Here is a 22,538-nt window from a genome sequence, read left to right on the forward strand (position 1 = left end):
TGCGCTGGACCCAGGAATGTATGTGACACCAAGATGAGTGAGACAAAGGCGGCAGCTGATCACGTGCCTCCTGTGTCATCTCCCAAGTCGCTGTTAAACGTATGCAAGAAGACAGACCTCCCCCCTCCAGAAAGACATCAACCTATTAATCAACTCCCACAGAGTATAGCCTTTCAATCAGTAGAACACAACAAAATGCCAGTAACCCTAGTTCAAAAAATATTTAAAAAATTTTTTTTAGATTTTATTTATTCTCTCTTCAGAGAGAGAGGGGGGAGAGAGAGAGAGAGAGAGAGAGAGAGAGAAGGGGGGAGGAGCAGGAAGCAACAACTCCCATACATGCCTTGACCAGGAAAGCCCAGGGTTTTTAACTGGCAACCTCAGAGTTCCAGGTCAACATTTTATCCACTGCGCCACCACAGGTCAAGTCAAAAAATATTTTAATGGCATTGGAAAAGGCTCATCTTACACATGAGTTCAGGTCAGCGGGGGGCTCAAAACTGTAATACAGAACACAATCCCAATTTTAGGAAAACAGCTGTCTAAATAGAAACAACACTGGAAAGAAACAGACCAAAGTGTTAATTAACCACGCTTATTTCTGAGCAGCAAGGTCACGGTTCCCTTTCATTTCCTCTCTGTGTTTTTCAAACTTTCTACAATAAACAAGTCTTCTTATATAGTAAGAATTACAGTCTATGGGTACTTGTCGTTGTAACGATCTGAACCACTCCCTTAGTGAGGACCCCACACGGCCTCACGTGGAGAGAAACCAGGGAACACCTTCTTAGAACTGACCCTGCCCTCAGAAAGCTTCCGGTGCGGTCAATATCAGTAGCAAATACGCACATGTCAGACACTCGTTTTAACCCTAAAGTAACCTGCACACTACAGAAGAAGACACTGAGGCTCTGAGAGGTGAAAGCAGCTTGCTCCAGGTCACTTTTCAAAGCCTGGTCACGGATCGGAGCCTGGACTTTGAATCCAGGCAGTCGCACTCCAGAATGGATGCTCTTCACCACTCTCGCCATGCTGTGCTACCTCAACTCAAACTAGCACTTCCCAAGGAGCGAGGACGCTGAAAGCGCGGTGGAGAGGGTGGGAGCTGGAGGGTGGGAGCTGGCATGCTTGATAGACATAGCCTCGCTTAGTTCTTGCAACTACCGTGAGAGAAAGGGATGGTTTTCATCTCCCTGTTTACATAAACAAGGAGAGGGAGAGAGGCGGTCAGGGGTCTGGACCTCGGCTGGGATACTTCAAGTTTGTTTTGCCCTCCCGTTTTCCTCCTCTACAACACAGGGATAACACGGTAGCAATCCCTACCGTGCTGGCTGTTGGGAAGTACTCAGTGAGAAAATAGATTCAAAACACTCCTCACGGGACCTGTGATACGCTAAATGCTTTATGAATGTCAGCGACTGCTACTCTTGTTCATAAGTTCAGTCTTTCAAAGGCAACACCGTTGACTTGCACGGTGAGCAAAGCAGAGTGATGCCATCAGGAGACGTCGGATGAGTGAATGCAGTCACAGGGGAGGTGCACCCCAAGGAGCTCTGAAGGAGCTGCATCTCTCCCGGAGGGCGGGCAGAGGAGGGCAGGGGCACGCCCTGGAAGCGCCAGGGGCACGGCTTGTTCCTGTCCCTCACCCTGGCTTTCCCCTGCACTGCACCCTGCTCTCTCCGCCTCTGCCCCGCACGGTGGCCTTCTGGAGCTCCCGTGCCTCTGCCCAGGGTCCCTTGCCTCAGCTGTTTCCTTAATCAGGGCCTCACAGCCCCTGCAGCAGGGAGTGGGAGCCCCCAGCCCTGGGATGGCCCCAGATAAACAGCTGGGGCCCTTGGCCACAGAATCTGTCATCTCCAAAGGAAACACAGAAACAAACCTCTGGAGCCAGGGGGACAGCTGATAAGTCACACCGCTATAGGAGGTCCCTCCACACTCTGTCCTCCTGCCTCTGCACCTGGAACCTCCTGCTTGTCCTTGCAGACCCAGCCCAGCCATGTCTCCTCTCCTCTCCACAAAGCCTCCCTGGAACGTTCCCCCAGCCCCTCACCCCTTGCAAGCTTCCATTGCACACAGTACAGAAGTCACTCCTGCACTTATTAGGTGAAGTGGAAACCGCTAAGGCGCTGGGGTTCCACCCAGCCCGAGAGGGCCACCCAGCCCGAGAGGGCAGGCATTCTGTTTCCGGCCCCAGCACAAAGCTTAGGAAATGTCTGTGGGGATCCTGCAGTTCAGTGAGTAACATAGCTGCACTGTGACACAGGCATTTAAAATCTATACACTGACAGGAAAAAAAAAAAACAACTGTTGGTTAAATGTTACGTAGGTAGATGTCAAAATTTTTTTAATTTTTTCAAAATAATAACTAGTATTTTATATTTTAGCCATAAGGTATTCACCTGAAATGAAACAAAAGATATGTCCCACTACATTTAAATACACTTTAGCTGGATGGTAAATGTTAAGGTTTTAAAATCATTTTGATTAATCAAGGAGATATTTCAGTCATGTCCTAAAATGTACAATTTAGATCAGGGGTCCCCCAACTACGGCCCACGGGCTGCATGCGGCCCCCTGAGGCCATTTATCCGGCCCCCTGCCGCACTTCTGGAAGGGGCACCTCTTTCATTGGTGGTCAGTGAGAGGAGCATAGTTCCCATTGAAATACTGGTCAGTTTGTTGACTTAAATTTACTTGTTCTTTATTTTAAATATTGTATTTGTTCCCATTTTGTTTTTTTACTTTAAAATAGGGTATGTGCAGTGTGCATAGGGATTTGTTCATAGCTTTTTTTATAGACCGGCCCTCCAACAGTCTGAGGGACAGTGAACTGGCCCCCTGTGTAAAAAGTATGGGGACCCCTGATTTAGACACTCCTGTGTTTTCTGGCAATCTACTTCCAAACAGCCATTGTAAATTGCAGTCTATAACACTGCATCATGCATTAGTAGTATGAATTCGTTATTTTGGTTTTTATTATAAAGATTTATTGATTTTAGAAAGAGGGAGAGAGAGAAAGAGGGGAGGAGCGGGAAACAGCAACTCTTAGTAGTTGCTTCTCGTATGTGCTTCGACCGGGCAAGCCTGGGATTTCGAAACAGCGACCTCAACATTCCAGGTCGATGCTTTATCCCTGGGCCACCACAGGTCAGGCAGTATGGATTTATTTTGAGTAACAACAGAAATTCAATAAGATATATAGTATAAAAGATATATAGCATAAAAAATGTTATGTAAAAAAGGAAAATGCAACATTGGGCTTGTAAAATGACCCTAACTTTGTAAAAATAAAAATGATTGCATATGGATAGTATTTTATGATCTTATTTTAATAGAATACAACTAATGAGTGTATACAAACAGGAAAAAAAGTTCAGAAGACTTGAGCAAGGGGTCAGTCTGCTACAGCGCCCCCTCCCCCGACAAGGCACATGTGAGTAAGCAATCAATCAACAACTAACTGAACAACTAAGGTGCCGCAACTATGAGTTGATGCTTCTTATCTCTCTCCCTTCCTGTCTGTCTGTCCCTCTCTCTCTCAAAAAAAAAAAAGAAAAGAAAAGAAAAAAGGAGGACACATATCAAACCTTAACATGGTTTTTCCTGGAGGGTGGGACTTGCATCTTTATTTTCTTCCTGTCTGTAATGTGTGTTTTTTTTAATATTTTCTTTTATTGGCCCTGGCCGGTTGGCTCAGCGGTGGAGCGTCAGCCTGGTGTACGGGGGACCCGGGTTCGATTCCCGGCCAGGGCACATGGGAGAGGCGTCCATTTGCTTCTCCACCCCCCTCCCTCCTTCCTCTCTGTCTCTCTCTTCCCCTCCCGCAGCCGATGGCCTGGGCGCTGGGGATGGCTCCGTGGCCTCTGCCCCAGGCGCTAGAGTGGCTCTGGTCGCGGCAGAGCGATGCCCCGGAGGGGCAGAGATCGCCCCCTGGTGGGCAAAGCATCGCCCCTGGTGGGCGTGCCGGGTGGATCCCAGTGGGGCGCATGTGGGAGTCTGACTGTCTCTCCCCATTTCCAGCTTCAGAAAAAAAAAATTTTTTTTCTTTTATTGATTTTAAGGAGAGGAAGGGAGAGAGTATGTGCCCTGACCGGGGATCAAACCAGCAACCTCTGTGCTTTGGAACGATGTTCTAACCCAGTGGTGGTCAACCTGATCCCTACTGCCCACTAGTGGGCGTTCCAGCTTTCATGCTGGGCAGTAGCGGAGCAACCAAAGTATAAATAAAAAAATAGATTTAACTACAGTAAGTTGTTTTATAAAGATGTATTCTGCCAAACTTAGCGAAAATCTGACATAAAGTACTTGGTAAGTAATTATTATTATATGCTTTAACTTGCTGTAAGTCTGCTTTATACATTTTATAAAGTTAAGTTACTTCCTTACTTTATAAATCACCATTACTGTGGAACCGGTGGACGGTTAGAAAATGTTACTACTAACAGAGATACAAAAGTGGGCGGTAGGTATAAAAAAGTGGACTACCCCTGCTCTAACCAACTGAGCTATCCGACCAGAGCCGACTTTGGGTGATAAGAATCATGAACAATTTTTCTAGTTTTTTCCTATTTTTCTGTATTGTCCAAATTTCCTATACTAAGCAAGTATGCATTTTATAATTTCTTTAAAAATCTTTTTTTTAAATGGCTGAATGCATCAACGAAGCAATGAATGCACAACTTTTTTCCAAACCTTGCTCTGTGCCCACATCTGACCTAACGTGCAGGAGACTCACGGCAGTCCTGTCCTCCTTTGCTTCACTATGTGGACTGGGGCCTCAGAAGGACCCTGTCCACAGGTGTGCCTGGTCCAGGCTGCCGTCCACAGTGCCCTCCACAGATCTGGACACCTGTGTGATGGGGAGGGGCTGGAGCAAGAGTCCTGGCTCTAGTCAGGATGGTCTTGGCGCCTGCCCTGCCCTCGTCTCTACCTCCCAACCCTTCACTCCCGAGACCACTCAGCTCTCGGGAAGCACCCCCTTGCCCCCAGCCTCCCCTCCTCTCCCTCGTCTTGGAATGCCCACAGCACAGAGAGCCTGTACCCCAAGACTCGTACTTGCTGCCTTCTGTTCTGTTTCCCCTCACTCATTCTTTAGACCAACGTTTACTGAGCGAGTATATACACAGCAAGGGACGCTGCCGGAGGAGCAGGACTGGGGCCCAAAGGCGTCAGGCACAGAGCAGTCATTCTTTATTCGGGCTAAATGAATGAAAGAGGGTGCAAGGCGACAAAGACATAATCCAGGAAGGACAATAAGCTGCACCCACACGTAATATGTCACCGGTTCCACAGTCATGGTGATTATTATAAAGTAGGGAAGTAACTTTACTTTATAAAATTTATAAAGCAAAGTTACAGCAAGTTAAAGCATATAATAATAATTATTTACCAAGTACTTTATGTCAGATTTTCGCTAAGTTTGGCAGAATAAATCTTTATGAAACAACTTACTATAGTTAAATCTATCTTTTTATTTATACTTTGGTTGCTCCGCTACCGCCCACCATGGTACCATGCTACCCCGGAGGCGGGAAACCTCGGGGGGACAGCCGAGTGGATTTAAACGTGAAGAAGGGCCAAGTTTGGACAGACAGGGTGGATGGGAGGAGGATAAAGGGCATTCCAGGAAGGGGGGCAGTGCGAGTAAAGCGGTGGGAGCAGGAACACCCCAGAATGTAGCAGGCATTCTTATTGGCCGGAATGGGGTTATAAAAGTCGATTGTGGCTCCAAGGGTAGAAAGGTGGGTGGAGCCCAGGTGCCAGGAGAACCAGAGCACCGTGGTAAGTCAAATTTGATTTCACAGGCCCTGGGAAGCCTCTGATGGTCTTGGAGCAGAGGTGCAAGAGAAATGCAGAGCAATCCAGGCGGGCGCTCACTGAGGTCTGGGGCAGGTGGGTGGCCGGCCGGCCAGCCAGAAGGCTGTGGGCGCAGGGAAGAGGCGCAGAGGGGAGCAGGGAAGAGGCGCAGAGGGGAAACTGCAAACTTTGCTCCCATGTGCAGGGCATGTCCTTAAAGGAAGAAAGTCACATGCAATGAGTGCTGGCCATGAGCAAGTTACTATTCTACTGACTTAAACCCTGAAACAGACCTGTGAGAAGACAGGGTGTGATTCCACACATGAACCTGCCCCCATCATCTGGCTAGTAAACAGTCCAAGCAATGTGACTCCGAGAGCCAAGGCGCTCCCTTCCCATCTCACCTCCTGCTCTGCCTTTTCTATTCGCCAGGACCTGGCGCTACGTTGGTTCAGCGCACACTGAACGAGGGAAGGAAGAAATGGATGAGCAAATGACTGGATCCCAGGCCCACAACGAGAGCCTCTCAGCACACAGAAGAAGGGTGGAGGTGGAGAAGGGTTGTAAGGGTAAATGGAAAACAAACAATCGCCTTTGTCACCACTTCCTCTGGGTTGGGTCACGGTTGTTAACGGCGCACAGCAGGCGCGCAGTCTGGCACACGCACATCTACAACGAGAGCTATTTATTTACTTCCTTTGCTGGGTAAATAAAGATCAGGTCAAAACAGGCTCCCCAAACCACCAGGGGGGTCTTCCCCAGGTGTCGCTGCAGCACTGGGCCGAGGGAAGTCACAGGTGGCTGCCTGCTCGTGTCACCCACCTCCCTCTCTGTATGTGCACATCTGGCCCACCAGGGAGATCTCATGTGCAGTGGGAAGTAGCAAAGGGGGGAGGGTGGCAGGGTGAGGCCTCCTCACCCCTCCTCCAACGTGGGCCAGAGCAGCAGAATTCACCCGCCCATTCAGAAGAGTCAACCAGTGGTATGGCCCGGGTGCTGGCCCGAGTGTGGGCACAGGGTGCTAGAACCCCTGCTGGGCCGGGCAGTCAATCCTTAGGCTGCTGAATATTTTGGGAAAGACTAGGGGAGGGGGCACCTCTGGGAAGCAGGCGAACACCAACCCACGCGGCAGTACCATGGATCCTCGTTATTTGTGGACCAGCCGTGGCCGGCAAACCGCGGCTCGCGAGCCATGTGCGGCTCTTGGGCCCCTTGCGTGTGGCTCTTCCACAAAATACCACGTGTGGGCGCTACCTCAATAAGGAATGTACCTACCTATATAGTTTAAGGTTAAAAAATGTTGGTTCTCAAAAGAAATTTCAATCGTTGTACTGTTGATACTTGGCTCTGTTGACTAACGAGCTTGCCGACCACTGATAGGGGAACTGCAAGGCCAAGAGGGACCCAGGGAGGAGCCTGAGACACCAAAGGCCCACAGAGGAAGTGTCCCCACACAGATTTCCACTTTCCACACCACCCCCTTTCCTGGAGCAAAGAGGTGCAGTTGGAGCACTGGGGTCCTGGGTCCTGGGAGGGAGGGATTCCACCAAACTGGAATACCGAAGGGACAGGCAGGTTGGGAGGGTTGAGGGAGAGAGGACATCTCCCCTGGGTTAAGATGAGAAGTCACACAACTCACCAGCCGCGAGAAAGCAGATTCCACGCCTGGTGAGTGAGAGAGAAGTGAAACGGCAGCTCCGGAGCCTGCCCCCCGCGCCCCAGCCCACACTGCGCCTGGCCACCCCAGGATGGCAGGAATCCCGCTCAAGAGGCGGCCTGCCACGTGCTTTCACAGGTTCCCCTCAGGCCTTCTGAGCTCTGAGCCACACAGCTGGCTCTCCCAGACCTGTGACGGCCTGGTCTTCCCTCACGGGGAGCAGGCAAACCTAGAGTTTGCAAGCTCCATGAGGTCAGGGGCTGCAGGCATCTTGTTTTGTTCTCTTCTACCCACGCTGAACACAGTGCCTGGCACATCCATGATGGGCCCGCAAAGAAACAGACACTGGGCCTGACCTGTGGTGGCGCAGTGGATAAAGCGTCAACCTGGAAACGCTGAGGTTGCCGGTTCAAAACCCTGGGCTTGCCTGGTCAAGGCACATATGGAAGTTGATGCTTTCTGCTCCTCCCCCCTTCCCTCTCTCTCTCTCTCTCTCCCCTCTCTATAATGAATAAAAATAAATTAAAATCTTTAAAAAATAAAAAAAAATAAAAAATAAACAGACACTGGGTGGGTGGGTGGGTGGATGGACAAATGAACGAGTCGGTGAAGAAGCAGACACTGGACCCAGAAGGCTCCCTTCGGGACCTAGCCTCCTAAAGACTCACATGTCCAGAGAGGAAAACCATTTCCCTCACTTTGACAAAGCTCCCGCCTGAACTCGGCTCACTTCCCGTCACTGAGACTGGCCCAGAGCTCTGGAACTCTCCACCTATCACTCACCCTCTCGGTGTCTCCGTCTCTTGATGCCGCAGATGACTGCATGGGATCATCTCCACCACCTCACTGAGGTGTGACCTTCTCCGGGAACAGCAGGGCCTCCCACGGGGCGAACATGGTACCCTTCAGTGACCCTCACTGTGATCCAACAGGGCGGCTGGCACAAGGGCTCCATAAGGACCGCCAGGGGGCTCCTGGTCGGGGCGAGAGAGAATCACACGCTCTACCTCCGACCAGAGATGGGGCAGTCCAGGGGAGAGGGTGTTAGCCAAGGCGTTGCTGGCCCCTCTGTCCTGGGCCTTCCCTAGAGAGAAGTCCATTTAAGAACACTTCCCATCTCAGAGGTTCTACATACAAAAAAGGTCCTCACCCATGTGACACGGCTCTCGTGATCCCTTCCCATCTAGATCCCGGCAAAGATTGCTGATTGTCCCCAGGAATCCATTCCCCTTTGTACTAGAAGCCCCAATATGTATGATCTCCAAACTCCCTTGCAGCCACATGTGACATGTGACCAATTTTTGACCAAAGGGATAAGTGACCGGGCAATGTTTAGGCTACGTCCTGAAAATGAGGGGCAGTGCCCCCTCCTTCCCTCTTCTCCTCCCCCACGGCAGGGTCACAGACCCAGAAGGTGTGGCGCTGCACTGCCGTCAACAGTGGGGGGCACAGGAGCCACACCTCGGGGGCGCTCGAGTCCCCAGCACTGCCGAGGGGCCGCTCACCCTCCCCAGACTCTATGTGTGAAACGTCCATTCTGTTTAAGCCCCGGGTTGGGTCTCTGTGGCAGCTGTCTCACCGCCCACATGCCTGTCACACGAGCCGACGGGCTAAAGGTGTACGAGATGGGCCTCGGTCCTCACCCGTGTCCTCAGCCCTCCAGTCCCCTTCGTGTCACTCATCTCCATCTGATCTGCTTCCCCTCGTGTTAGCAGGGCCTTCCAGGTAGATAAGACACCCCCTGAACCCCACCCCAGCGCGTGCAAAATTGAGGCAGCAGGTGAATGTCTCCCTTTCTCACGACACACAATTGATTCTTCCCTCAAATCGACCACTTCTCCAGCTATTTCTCTCCTTTCTGAGAAGAATTTCTTCCATGCTCAAGGAACCACTGAGCCTGGCCGGGCCAGCCCGCCCCACACCCCCCCGGGGAAGGCGGAGGAGGGGCCGAGAGTGCACGGACTTCAGGCTGGAGTCCAAGGGTCCTCCTCTTTCTCCTCTTTACCACTGACCAGCCGTGGAACCCTGAACAAATCTCTGATCCCCTCCAAGCCTCAGTCTCTTCCTTTATAAAGTGAGGATCATAACTGTTTACAGGTTTGTGGGCAGAATCAAGGCTACACATACACTTATAAAATCCTTAGCAGTGTGCCAGGCACATAGTAGGTGCTCACTAAAGCATGGCTGTTACTACTATGGAGATAAGTGTGGGAATATTGAGGAAGCAGCTGGGAGAGTCCTGAGTGAGCGGCCCAGTGGAGGGTGGCTGGGGGGAGGGAGGGGTTGGGGGGGGAGGGAGAGCTGGGAAGAGGAAGAACGAGGCAGAGTTGGGGGTGATAGGAGGGAGGAGAGGGCTCAGTGATGCACCCGGGCGACAGGGTGGAGGGCACAGCTGTGGTGTCTATCAGCTGCCTCCGGTCCATACAATTCCTGTGCCATCTCACGTTGTCCCCACCCGGCACTTCTGGCTGGCTGGCCACCCTCACCACCGCCGCCACCATTGTTGCCGCACTGTCAGCTGCTGCTTCTTTCCTCATCTTCCTTCCTGTCCCTGATAGGGCAGAAGATGCAGACGGGAAGCAGCTGCCTTGCCCAGCAACGTCCCTGCCCCTGTCCCCTGTCGGCTGGAGCTGCCGGGGGTGGTGGCTAAGCACCCAGGCTCTGCAGGCAGACAGGCTGGTTCACCTCCGCCCCCCCCCCACCCTTAAGAGTTGGTGACCTCAGGAAGTTATGTGGTTTGTCTAATCCTTCAGTTTCCTCATGCACACAATAGGAATAATGGGGCTACTGAGGGGAAGGAATGAGATCATGCACGGCGAGCACCTCGCACAGTGTCCGGCCAGTGCTCCGTACATGTCAGCGACCATCCGGGCTGGCTTCGTGGGCATGCGACGACCTGTGGAGTCACACAGACCCCATGCCCTGGAAGGCCCCACACATGGTTTAATTATCTGTTGTCACCAACCTGAAATTATTAGGAATTTTTAAATCAAGAGCTTTGCAAATTACGTAGCTGGTCCTGGCCATTATTAGCATGTATTTATTGAGTCTGCTGGTGGGGGCGGTGGGGGGATATGTCAGAGGGAAGATGCCCAGCAGTTTGCTGGAGACGGCGGACGTTAGAGGACCTTGGGGACCTCACGGGAGTCATTTAAGTACAGTAATGTGGGGCCCTGCAAGGTTGTCAACAGTTAGGGACTGAGAGGGTAGTGAGACCCCCTCCATACACACCCTCATGGGACAATGGAGATGTGTGGGGTGCCCTCCCCACAGACAGCCAGGCCGGTGGGCACCCCGGGAGCCCCCACTCCCTTCCTCTTTCAACAATTCTCCTATCCCGACATACATCAGAGCAAACAACCACCTGCTGAGTCCTGAATTTGATCCTTTGTACGTCCAGGACACAGGCCGTGGGCAAGCTCGGGAGTACAGGAGTGATGGTCAGAGTCCCTACACCTTTGGGATGGAGAACTAATACGTGGTGGGAAGGTGCTGCACTGAAGCCCCTTAGTGCCCAGATCCAGCTGAGTCTCACTGTTCAGTTTGGAACTAGAAAGGGGGTGACAGAGAAGGGGTGTTAATTACCACTGATGGCCCAGGAGCATGGGCCAGCCCCAGGAGATGGGAAATATCTGCTCCTACTATCTTCCTTGATTTTGGGGGGTTTCTTTTGTGTGTTTGTATTTTTCTGAAGTGAGACGTGGGGAGGCAAAGAGACGGACTTCCGCATGTGCTCAACCAGGATCCACCCGGCATGCCCACTAGGGGGCAATGCTCTGCCCATCTGGGGCGTTGCTCCATTGCGGCTGGAGCCATTCTAGCACCTGAGGTGGAGGCCATGGAGCTGTCCTCAGTGTTCGGGCCAACTTTGCTCCAATGGAGCCTTGGCTGTGGGAGGGGAAGAGAGAGAGAGAGAGGAAGGAGAGGGGGAAGGGTGGAGAAGCAGATGGGCGCTTCTCCTGTGTGTCCCGACTGGGAATCGAACCCAAGACTCCTGCACGCCAGGCTGATGCTCTACCACTGAGCCAACCGGCCAGGGCAGATCTCCTTGATTTTAAATCCAGGTTTGCATATCTAAAAAGGAGTCTGGGGTATTTTGAGCAGTGACTTGAACACTCTGGAGACATGGGGCCTTGCAGGGGGGTGGTCCTTTAGAGCTGGGGAGACTCCTAGTCACTCTGATGAGGAATGACCTCCATAGCCTCTGGTAGCCACCCCGGGAGACACATCTTGTACCTGCTGTCTGTCTCCCCTCACGGACTACAAGTTCCCAGAGGGCAGTGCTCACGGGCAGTGGGGGCTGACCAGATGTTTGTAGCCCCAGGCATCAGGACCACGGCACACCCTCCTCCCCATCCAGCCCACACTGCCCCGCGCCCTGCCTCAGCTTCCCCAGACTAGCCACAATAGCCCAGGCCTCTTCGAGCCCTGGGCCTTCCTGGAGTAGCCCACGTGAGTCTGAGGGTGGCCCAGCCTGGCAGGTGGAGCTCGGCCCTGGAGGAGGCCCCTCTCCATCCGCCTCCAGCCACCTGTCCTGAGCACTCACTCCCTTCCAGACAGCTGGAGAGCGGCCCCAGAGCCTCTGGCTGGGGGGGGCCCTGGTTGGGGGGGGCCCTTCTCGCTGGTGGGGTGCTCAGTGTGCATGTATGGGGGTGGGGTGAGGGAAGGCACTGGGAAGAAGTGGGAACTGAGGGTGGGATCGAGAATGGAATGTGGAGTGCGTTCTCCTGGGGGCACAGCTGTTTATTTTGATCTCCCCTGTCAGCTGCTGCATATTCCTTATCTTGGGGCTCAATCCAGACTCCACCTCTTTCCCTGTTGCTGAGCTGGAGAAGGCAGATACTGGATACAGTCCTGCTCCTTGCTCTTTCCCCCTTCGCTCCCCACGGCTCCGGGCTGCTGAAAGGGGCAAGCAGAGAGCAGGCCCCCAAAACAAACGCCTGCTCACACCTCAGACCTACTCTGTGCCCAGCCATGGGTAACTAGGTCTTAAAAGTGAGTCACCCAACGTCAAGACCCAGCCCCAACCGTCATGACAACCTGAGTTGGTCACCCCAGAGTTGCGGGCCTACTTCAGTTTTATTGGTGCCCCAGGACTTAAAGGGCCAGCCGACAGTGCCGCGTACTTGGGAAGCTAGGGCAGAGGCAGCTGTCACCTCCCAGGCCACACCAGGCTCTCCTCTAGATGGTCACACTGTTTACTTGGCACTTACTGTCTCCAAAGAGATGCTATGAAAATGATAGCATGGATCTTCCATACACTTATGGAAACATATAACTCATGACTTGTTTTGCATTTTTCATGTTATTACAGAACCAGAACATTTAGAAAAAGGGGAAAGGTAGAAAAAGTTCACAGATCGTTTCACTGCCCCCCAAAACAACCAGTATTAACATTTTGGTATATTTTCTTCCAGTCTTTTCTCTATTGATGTGTGTGTAAAATATATTTGTAAATACATTGTGTGTATAATTTCATGTTCTTTTTTATCTTTTTTTTTTTTTTAAATGAGAGGAGGGGAGATTGACTCCCACATGTGCCCTGACCGAGATCCACCCAGCAACCCCTGTCTGGGGCAGATGCTCAAATCAACCGAGCTATCCTCAGCACCTAAGGCTGATGCTCAAACCAATCAAGCCACTGGCTGCAAGAGGGGAAGAGAGAGAGAAAGGGGAGAGGGAGGGGGAGAGAAGATGGTCATTTCTCATGTGTGCCCTGAGGGGATGGAACCTGGGACATGTGCATGTCGGGCCAATGCGCTATCCACTGGGCCAACGCGCTATCCACTGAGCCAACTGGCCAGGCCTAACTTTGTATTCTGATTCTTCCTTAACATTGCCATGCAAGTAATTATTGTGATATCATGTATTTTTGCAGTTGACATTTTTAATGGCTCATATTTCATTTGCTATACAGTGAACCCTTGAACAACATGGCTCCACTTATACATGGATATTTTTCCAAAAATACAATAAAATGCATGTTCTCTTATGATTTTCTTAATAACATTTTTTTCCTCTAGCTTACTTTGTTGTAAGAATATGTAGTACGCATGACATACAAATTACATGTCCATCAACTGTTTTTTGTGTCATCGGTAAGGCTTCTGGTCAACAGTAGGCTATTAGTATAAGTTTTGGGAGAGTCAAGAGTTATACATGGATTTTTGACTGTCATGGAGGTCGGTGCCCCAAACTCCTATGTTGTTCAAGGGTCATCTGTACTATACTTTGACCATGCTCTATTGTGAGGCATTTCGGTTGTTCCAAGTTTTTGTCACTGTATGTAACACTTTGATGAAAATTACTAGACGATTTTTCTACACTCAAAATTATCGAATTTAGGATTACGCCTGGAAGGTAGAATCACCCAGGCAGAGAGGGTCAGGGTATTTTAGAAGCATTTGATTTTGATGCCTAGAGCCAAAATGCTTTCTGGAGGAAGAATTTACCACATGACACGGCCACGAGCAGAGAGAGAACATGCCCATTTAGACACTGTGTAAGGTCGCCGCGCACCATCAGAAACCCCTTCAGTGCCGAAGTCCTGGTCCCTACTTTTTGTAGGATATTCTTTTTTCACGGTTGAGTACCCAATTCCCTTTTCAACAACACTGTTACTTCCTTTTGGGGGAGTCCCTCTCCTCTAGTGCAAATCAGGGGCCAGCCTGCGTGACCCGTGTTATGGAAACTGGACAGGCCGGCCCACCCACTCCTACCATGCCTGGCCAGGGAGAGGTGACAGGTCAGCTGCTGTCATCTCCTCATCTGTCCAGCCCTTGGGCACTTTGTCAGTTTCCAAACCTGGTTTGGGAGCCTTTCTGGTGAGTCTCTGCATTCTCAACCCTCTTCCAATAAATTCCCTTTGCCTCATTTTGGATAATCCATTTCTGTTCCTTGAGAATACTGAGACCTCTCCAATTTAGTGTTTTTCAAATTGCAAGTCAGGACACTTTACTGGGTCATGAAGCACATTGTACTATCATTTTTAAAATAATGAAATGACAGAATAAAAAGAAATCATCAAAATATATGATCTGGAGTAAGGGGAAGCATTGTTTGATATATACTTATGTATACACACACATTGTTGTATAAAATGGGTTAAAATAAAAAATATTTCTAGTTAAAAAAAATTTTTTTTCCCTACTTTTGCAAAACAGCCTTGACTGACCCTGAGTTACCTGGGAATAAAGAGCAGATAATCTCTCATCTCTCCTAGATGTTCTTCATATTTCTCCCCAAATCTGTAGTATCTAGGAAAGTAAATTCCTTGCCCAAAGAACATGTCTTTTCAGGTCACCCACTGTCCCCATTCACAGCTTGACATCATCTCCCCTACCCTGTGCTTACTGATTCTTAGTGATAAAGAACATCACTCCCTCCTGGCCTTTACATTTCTGTTAATGACACCAGTAATTTACCAGCTACCCAGGCTGAGATATTCTAGGGCTGCAATTCTTGATTACTGTCATTCACTCACTGACTGAGCACCTACTGTCGCCTAGTAGGAGAGAAGGCACGCAAACAGCCAACTACAACATATGGCCACATACTTCATCTTAGAAGTATGCATGGTGCCTGACAGAGGGAGGAAAGAGCCCTTGCACAGAGCAGATGATTCTTCCGATGTTCCTGTCAGATAACTAACTCCTGTTGCTTCGAAACATTGTGCTCAATCATCGCTCATCATTTCCATTTCCACTGGAGTCACCCTCGTTTCAACCCACATCATAGTTTGTGTGGACTCCCTTGCCAATTCTATTGTACCACTAATGCCCTAGAAACCATCTTAAAACAGTTCTGAGCCCTGCCCGGTTTGGCCCAGTGGTAGAGCATGGGCCCGGCCTGTGGAAGTTCCGAGGTTGATTCCCAGCCAGGGCACACAGGAGAAGTGCCCATCTGCTTCTCTACCCCTCCCCCTCTCCTTCCTCTCTGTCTCTCTCTTCCCCTCCCACAGCCAAGACTCCACTGGAGCAAAATTGGCCTGGGGCCCTGAGGATGGCTCCATGGCCTCCTCCTCAGGCGCTAGAATGACTCTGGTTGCAAAGGAGCAAAGTTGGCCCAGATGGGCAGAGCATTGCCCCCTGGTGGGCATATCGGGTGGATCCCAGTTGGGCACATGTGGGAGTCTGTCCTTCTGCTTCCCCACACTTCTCACTTCAGAAAAGTAAAAAATGAAAGAAAAAAACCAGTTCTGATCACGCTACTTCCCCTCTCAACAGCCTTCAATGGCTCCCCATTACGTCCTAAATAAAGTCCAAACTCCCCAATCCAATACTGTCGGTTCAGCTCCTTCACCGTTGCCCCCAAAGTTCTTCCAAGCGCTACGTCTCACTCGGGTGGTGATCCTCTAGAACGGCCGGCAAGATCCTTCCTGTCCAACCCCATCTTTGTCTCCACACACATCAACTAAGACAACACCCTGTCCTCACTCACAGCCCGACAGACGGACGCAGAAGCCGACCTGCTGTCCCCACTGTCCTCTCGTAAGGCAGGCATTCAAGAGATTTGCAAAAAATGTAGAACAAGGCCACCCTTCTCACTTTTTTTTTTCCTGCTTTGGAACATGTAGTTATTATTTTATTAAGAAAACATGATGCTATGTTAACAGGAAATGAGTTTCTTATCATGACTCTAAAGCAATTAACAAATATTTTTCAACTTATTTAAAAATTCTTAATAGAAGTTAAGTGTCAACGGCTACAAACTTCAAAGCAAAACATTAGTCATTCTTTAGGATGTAAAAAAAAAAAGTGTTTCTGAGACCAGAAAGCTTGATGCTCGCCGCCTTAGCTCGAACACACCAGTTTAAGCAGACACAGGGTCTCCGGATCCCAGCGGCCTCTCCAGTCTCTGCCAGTGCTCAGGCCATACCTTCCTGCCCTAGTAGTTGGCCGCTGGATTTTTTAAACCATTAAAACAATGATAAATGGTCATATTGAGAACAACTGTTGTTATGGAAATCGTGATTAGAGAAAAAGGCCTTAATTATTTTAGAAAGACTCAATACTGATAAAGAGTCAATCAGCCTAATAATTGCCATGGAAATTAGAAAATAAGTATGTCTAAAATATGGCTTTCAGTAAAAAAAACCATTCAGAAAAGTAAAAACCTACAAAAGCAACCACCATGTAAAACTGAATTTCCCATCAAGTTCACGCCTCTTTTATTTCCCCAAATGGCACCTCTCAGCAGAAATTCCTGGCTAATCCACCCCAAAGCAACTGCTTCCTTCCTCCAGATTCCCACAGCACCGTCACTCAAACTTGCCTCGTGGCTCAGAGAGCCCAGGGAGGCCATCAGCAAGTGCACACTAAATTCCCAACTGTGCACATGTAACTCTCACAGACGCAGTGAGATCTACTGGAGAAGACCACAGAAACCCACACATTGTTTTCTGTTTTACTGACTTTAGAGAGAGGAAGAAGGAGAGAGACAGCAACAGCGATCTGCCCTGACTGGGGATCGAACCGACAACCTCTGCACTTCAGGACAATGCTCTAACCAACTGAGCTATCCAGCCAGGGTGAGAAACCAACATACTGTTTATACAACACGGTCCCTTACCCCCAAGCTCAACATAACGTTCCATCCACCAACCGGCCATCTGTTTCAATACAATCTGGCTGTGCTGAGCGTCTTAGAGATGGGAGAGAATGCACAAACTATGTGCACTGCGTCTTATGAGTAGCTTAAGGAGACTTAAATAGTAACTTTGAATGTGTGCTTTGTTTTTACACTGACTTTGAACCCAACACTGCACAGAACATGGCTCTCCTGTGAAAGAAGGACCCTGAGACCACTGCTACTGTTGGTGGCAAACACCAGGTGGGGGAGCCCAGGAGTCCTAGACCTCTGCCGTCCAGTCCTCCGGACAGCGTAGGCGGCGTCCACCCTGGGTCAAGCACCCCGAAGGTCAAGGCTGCAGTTCTGCCATTAGGACCCAGCTTGGCCACCGACTCCAGAGGCGTGCCCCTTCGCTGCTGCCTGGGTGCCACAGCGCTGCTGGAGCCTGGGTCCCCGCAGAGGGGACAGGAACGAGCGCTGGAGGGCGAGCTGGATGGAAGCAGAGCTTGTTTTCGCCATCGCCGCAGTCAGGGCAGCTGTGGTCGCGCTGATTCATCCAGGGCCCCCCTCAGATAGGTTAGGGCCCAGCCCCACCTAGCAGAGGTCACAGCGCCACCGCCCACTGCTGCTTCCTGGGCCCTGTGCGACACCTGACTTGTCGGCTGGGGCGGTGCTGGGCCATCCTTGCTCCTCCTCTTCCACCTCGCTGGTTTGGTGACCGACCCTGAAGCTCTGGCCGGAAGCACTGAGGGTAGGGGAATGACTCTGGCTGCCTGGGTGACTCCACTCGATCCACACCACTGCCCCTCCACACAGACGTGCACGTCACACACAAATACACAGTCACACACAGAGGCAGCTCAGAGGCCTTCAGGCTTGCTCTACCTACCCAGACGTGTTCTGAACAATGTCTCAACAGGGAACTTGTCATCTCACACTCCCCCTGGTGGGGGGGGGGCACACACACGCGTGCACAGACACACGCAGAGACCATGGGCGTGGAAAGTCAGGTCAGAGTTCCTGCAGCCATCCTGCTGTGAGCACTGACTAGCTGTTTGATCTGGGGCAAGCTCCTTAACTTCTGGGTCTCTGTTCCTCAACTGTAAAAAATCAGGAAACCTCTAGGGTTTTGATGCGGAATCACTGAGAAATGAGTTAATAAATATCCTTTTTTGCTATAAACTTACTTCTTTACCTACAGTGTATAGCACGTATAGGCACTTATAATCGTCCCTGGCACGTGAAAGTACAGTAGGGAAGATATGCAATTATTATTGTCCCCAACACCTTCGCTGCCGTGGCCCTAGCAGAACTGAGGCTTCAGAGAAATCCACAAAATTGATTCCTACAAGGAATACTAAAAACGACTCCCAGAAACTGTGTCAGAGGGAAAGAGGAAGGCAGGGAAGGCAGGGAGAGGCAAGACTTTCCGAGGACCACCCAGGAGGCACCAAGCTCACATCTAGTGGTTGTAAAGAGAGTTTTGAGTTAGAACTCAAATGGCTGGGCCCAAGCAGGGGAAGACTCCGTTTCCTTGGAGACCAAGAGACCTGAGAGAACAACTCAGCCTGGTCCTAGAGGTGGAAGTTAAGTCAATTCCAAGAATAGAAAGAGGCCACCCTGAGGACCGGCAGGCACCGGCTGACTGGGAGGGAAAGACAGGCCCCGCGGGGGAGGGGAGATCTGGCCTGCCCGCCGCCACCCAGGACCTCCGAGGGTTTGCAACCCCAAGATCCTCTCCCACTGTGATGAAAATAGATTCCACATCTGAACGGTCTCCAAGTTTGTGGTTCTGTAACAGATACTGTTAAGAGGGAAGGGAAGGGGGCTGGAAGGAAAGGAAAAAGCGGCCTTGACTCTCGGGGGCCTCGCGTTGGGAGGAAACAGTACTCCTCCCCTCCATAACCCAGAGGGCCTGTGAGATCGGCCTGCTTGCCGGAGAGGACTAAACCCTCCCCTGGGTCTTACGCAGAGCTGATTCTGACCACGGGAGCATCCAGCAGAGTGAGCTGAATAATCCCGAGCTTAGGAGAGTCTGTGAAGAACAGACAGATGCCCCACGGGGACAGGGGACAGGCAGTGGGGGGGGGGGGGCTCTGTGTCCCATCCCCCTTCTCTTCCCCTGGCCAGTCCACTCCTCCTCCCCCAGCCTCCAACACCTCCAGCTGGGGCCCAAGGCCTGCATCTGTCTGCGGCCCTGCTTAGGCCTCCTTTCCCAGAACTTGGGCCCCCAGGGGAGGGGCAGGAGGGCCCGCCTGGAGGGAAGACAACAGCGAGCTGGAGGGAGGGCAAGCTGGAGCAGACAGCGCTGGGGCCCGAACGGGAGTTGCTGGGACAGCCCCAACTTCAAGTCTTCTGTCCAACTGTCTGACCACAGGCCAGAACTCGTGGGCTGATTTTTATTTTAGGAAAAAGGGTGAAATGAAGTCACGGTGGGATGGTAAGGAGAGAAAGCAGAGCCGTCTCTTAGTTTTTGGGTAGCCCCCATGTCCACCCCACGGAGCTCAGCCTGGGAGGTGACTAGGACCATGGGATGATGATGACAGAGGCTGTCACTTATAAGGGCTCAGGACCTGCTGGGCCCTTGGCAGGGCTCTGTGTGCTACCCCACAAAGCCCATGGGCTCTGAAGCCTTGGCCCCTTGCACTGGGTAACCATTCTGTGCCTCAGTTTCCATATCTATAAAGGTCTAATAAAAGTTCCTATCTCACAGACCCGCCGGGAGGAAACAGAAAGCTCACACTTGTCACAGAGCAGGCATGCAAGGAACACCAGCCATTGTTGGAATATTACTCAGACGTTAAAAAGAATGAAATCTTGCTATTTGCAACAACATTGACGGACCTACATGGTTTTGTGCTAAGTGAAATAAGCCAGACAGAGAAAGGAGAATACAGTATAATTTCACTTATAAGTGGAATCTAAAAAACAAGATAAATGAACAAAACAGAAACAAGCTCACAGTTACAGAGAACAAATGGACGGCTGCCAGATGGGAGGGAGTGTGGGATGAGTGAAAAAGGGAACGGGATTAAGATGTACAAATTGCCAGATATAAAAAAGTCACAGCTCTGGCCGGTTAGCTTAGTTGGTTAAGAGCATCCTCCCAAAACAACAAGGTTGCGGGTTCGATCCCCAGTCAGGGCACACAGTGAGTGCATGACTGAGTGGAACAACAAACGAATGCTTCCCTTCCCCCTCCCCTCTCTCTCCCTTCCACTCTCCATTTCTTTAAAAATAAATAAATAAATAACCCTGGCTGGTTGGCTGGAGCACTGTAGAAGCTGACAGTTCAATTCCCTGTCACGGCACATAGAGCAGCAGCTCAGTGTTTCTCTTTCTCCCTGCCTCTTTCTCTCTCTCTCTCTCAAAAAAAAAAGAAAGAAAAGTCACAGGGATGTAAACTACAGCACAGGGAATATAGGTGATAATATTGTAATAACTATGCATTGTGTTATTACAATGGTGGGTACTAGACTGATCAGGGTGATAAAATCTAATTTAACTTACTCAGAAGTGCTATAAATGTCTAATCTCTCTGTTGCACACCTGAAACTAATATGTCATCTGTAGTTGAAAAATAAAAAATAACGATAATAATAATCAGTCATTCTTTTTTTTTTTTTTTTTTGGTATTTTTCTGAAGCTGGAAACTGGGAGAGACAGTCAGACAGACTCCCGCATGCGCCCGACCGGGATCCACGCAGCACACCCACCAGGGGCAACGCTCTGCCCACCAGGGGGCGATGCTCTGCCCCTCCGGGGCGTCGCTCTGTTGCGACCAGAGCCACTCTAGCGCCTGCGGCAGAGGCCAGGGAGCCATCCCCAGCGCCTGGGCCATCTTTGCTCCAATGGAGCCTTGCTGCAGGAGGGGAAGAGAGAGACAGAGAGGAAGGAGAGGGGGAGGGGTGGAGAAGCAGATGGGCACCTATCCTGTGTGCCCTGGCTGGGAATCGAACCCAGGACCTCCGCACGCCAGGCCGACGCTCTACCACTGAGCCAACTGGCCAGGGCCTATAATCAGTCATTCTTAACCCTCGCAAGGACCCAAGGAGGTAGGGGCTATGTTATATGCACCTGACAGATGAGGAAGTCAGGGAAGGAGCCACACCAGGACTCAACTCAAGGTGGTTTCTCTACTGAGCACAGCCTCTCTCAACCACTTCACGACAGAAAGCATGGACCAGCTGTTATGTGCACAGACCTTACAGCCAAATGGCCAAGTCAGACTTCCCGCTCAGCCACCGACCAGTTGTGTGAATGCGAGCAAGCCTTGGTCTGCTCGTCTATAAAATGGGTGTCCTGCCTTACAAGGTTGTCGGAGAGAGTATGAGTTACTAAGTGCTTGAGACACTACTAGTTATGGCCTCTGGGCTTGCCCTCCACAGTGTCCTCTGGCCACAGGGTTTGTAACTGAACTCTGTCCCTGCTCATACCGGGCCCTGCCTACTCTGTCCTGGGGCCCCAGTGGCTCTGCGCCTTCCTAAGGGTCTGAGGTGGCAGCAAGCAGATGAGTCAACAAACAAGGCATCAAGCCACCCCCCTCCTCCCCCTCCTTCCTAAAGACACCACGTCAACCCCTCCCCCTCTTAGGAGTGGCTGTCCAGAGGGAGTTTCTACCAGGCTAGGAGAACTGGTCAGGCCACTGAGGGTAAATAGTTTCAGAGGGGTGTGGCTTCCAAGGCCCCTCAAGGAGATGACATGGGTTATCATGCCCTTTGGAGGGTCCGAGAAGCCATGCCACAACAGGTATCCTGCCATGCCCTTGAGGGCTGCTGGCCTTGCCCACTGTGCCCCCGACACAGGGTTTTCCTATTTCAAGGGCAAAGGAAGGTCAGGAGGGGAAAGAGAAAGTGCGGGAGGGAGAGGATCCCTGATCTGGGGCAGGGAGCCCGTCCCAGGGGCAGAGGCCTGCCTGGTCTAGCCTGAGCCCGGAGGAGACCTAAGAGGCACTCTATGGGGGCTGTGCTGGGTCAAAAGCAGCTCTCCCAGCCCTGGTATGTAGATAACTGGGGATGGGGCTGGGGAGAGGCCCCACAACCAGATGGCAGCGCAAGGACCAGGTGGCGCTGTTCACCAATCCAGCCACCTCTGGAACGACACACTGGGCAACAGCCCCACCTGGTGGACAGAGGGGGATCACCAAGGGCCAGGGAGTGTGGAGGAGCAAAGGACGACAAGGAAGGGGGAAGAATCACACAGGAAGTTCAGAGGTGGAAGGGACTGCAGGATCTTCTCCAGGGCAGAAGCCCCTCCAAAGCACGTGCTCTAGATAGACTCCCCTAGACAGGAAACTGGCTTCTTCAAAAGAGAATTAAGCAATCATGTGTTAGAAAGTTTTTGTGCTTTTTAGAAATCTGCCTCCACCAGTCCCCCCTACCTGGGGGCTTCCCAAGGCATCATTTCCAACGTCTGAACACAGCTATGCTATTCCTCCTAAAGCTCCTTCCCGTTTGGTTCAGCCTTCCAGAGTTTGCCCTCGACCTCTCATCCACTCCGTTTTCTTTTTTTCCAC

At 51.1% G+C, this 22,538-nt stretch overlaps 1 protein-coding gene across 4 annotated transcripts in view; it reads right to left on the minus strand.

The window, feature by feature from the left end:
- The window catches only part of CCND3 (cyclin D3), a 102,182-nt gene that overhangs the window by 75,756 nt on the left and 3,888 nt on the right, over positions 1 to 22,538 (minus strand). For 2 of the 4 annotated variants that reach the window (XM_066246489.1, XM_066246297.1), the window contains exon 2: positions 8,237 to 8,427. The exons of the other annotated variants lie outside the window; for them this stretch is intronic. In XM_066246489.1, the coding sequence (XP_066102586.1) occupies positions 8,237 to 8,278 (42 nt within the window). In that variant the 5' untranslated portion in view covers positions 8,279 to 8,427. The remainder of the gene's footprint in view (positions 1 to 8,236; positions 8,428 to 22,538) is intronic. 4 annotated transcript variants of the gene reach the window in all.

Source organism: Saccopteryx bilineata, chromosome 1 (assembly GCF_036850765.1).
Source record: "Saccopteryx bilineata isolate mSacBil1 chromosome 1, mSacBil1_pri_phased_curated, whole genome shotgun sequence".
In the NCBI taxonomy this organism is placed as follows: Eukaryota; Metazoa; Chordata; class Mammalia; order Chiroptera; family Emballonuridae; genus Saccopteryx; species Saccopteryx bilineata.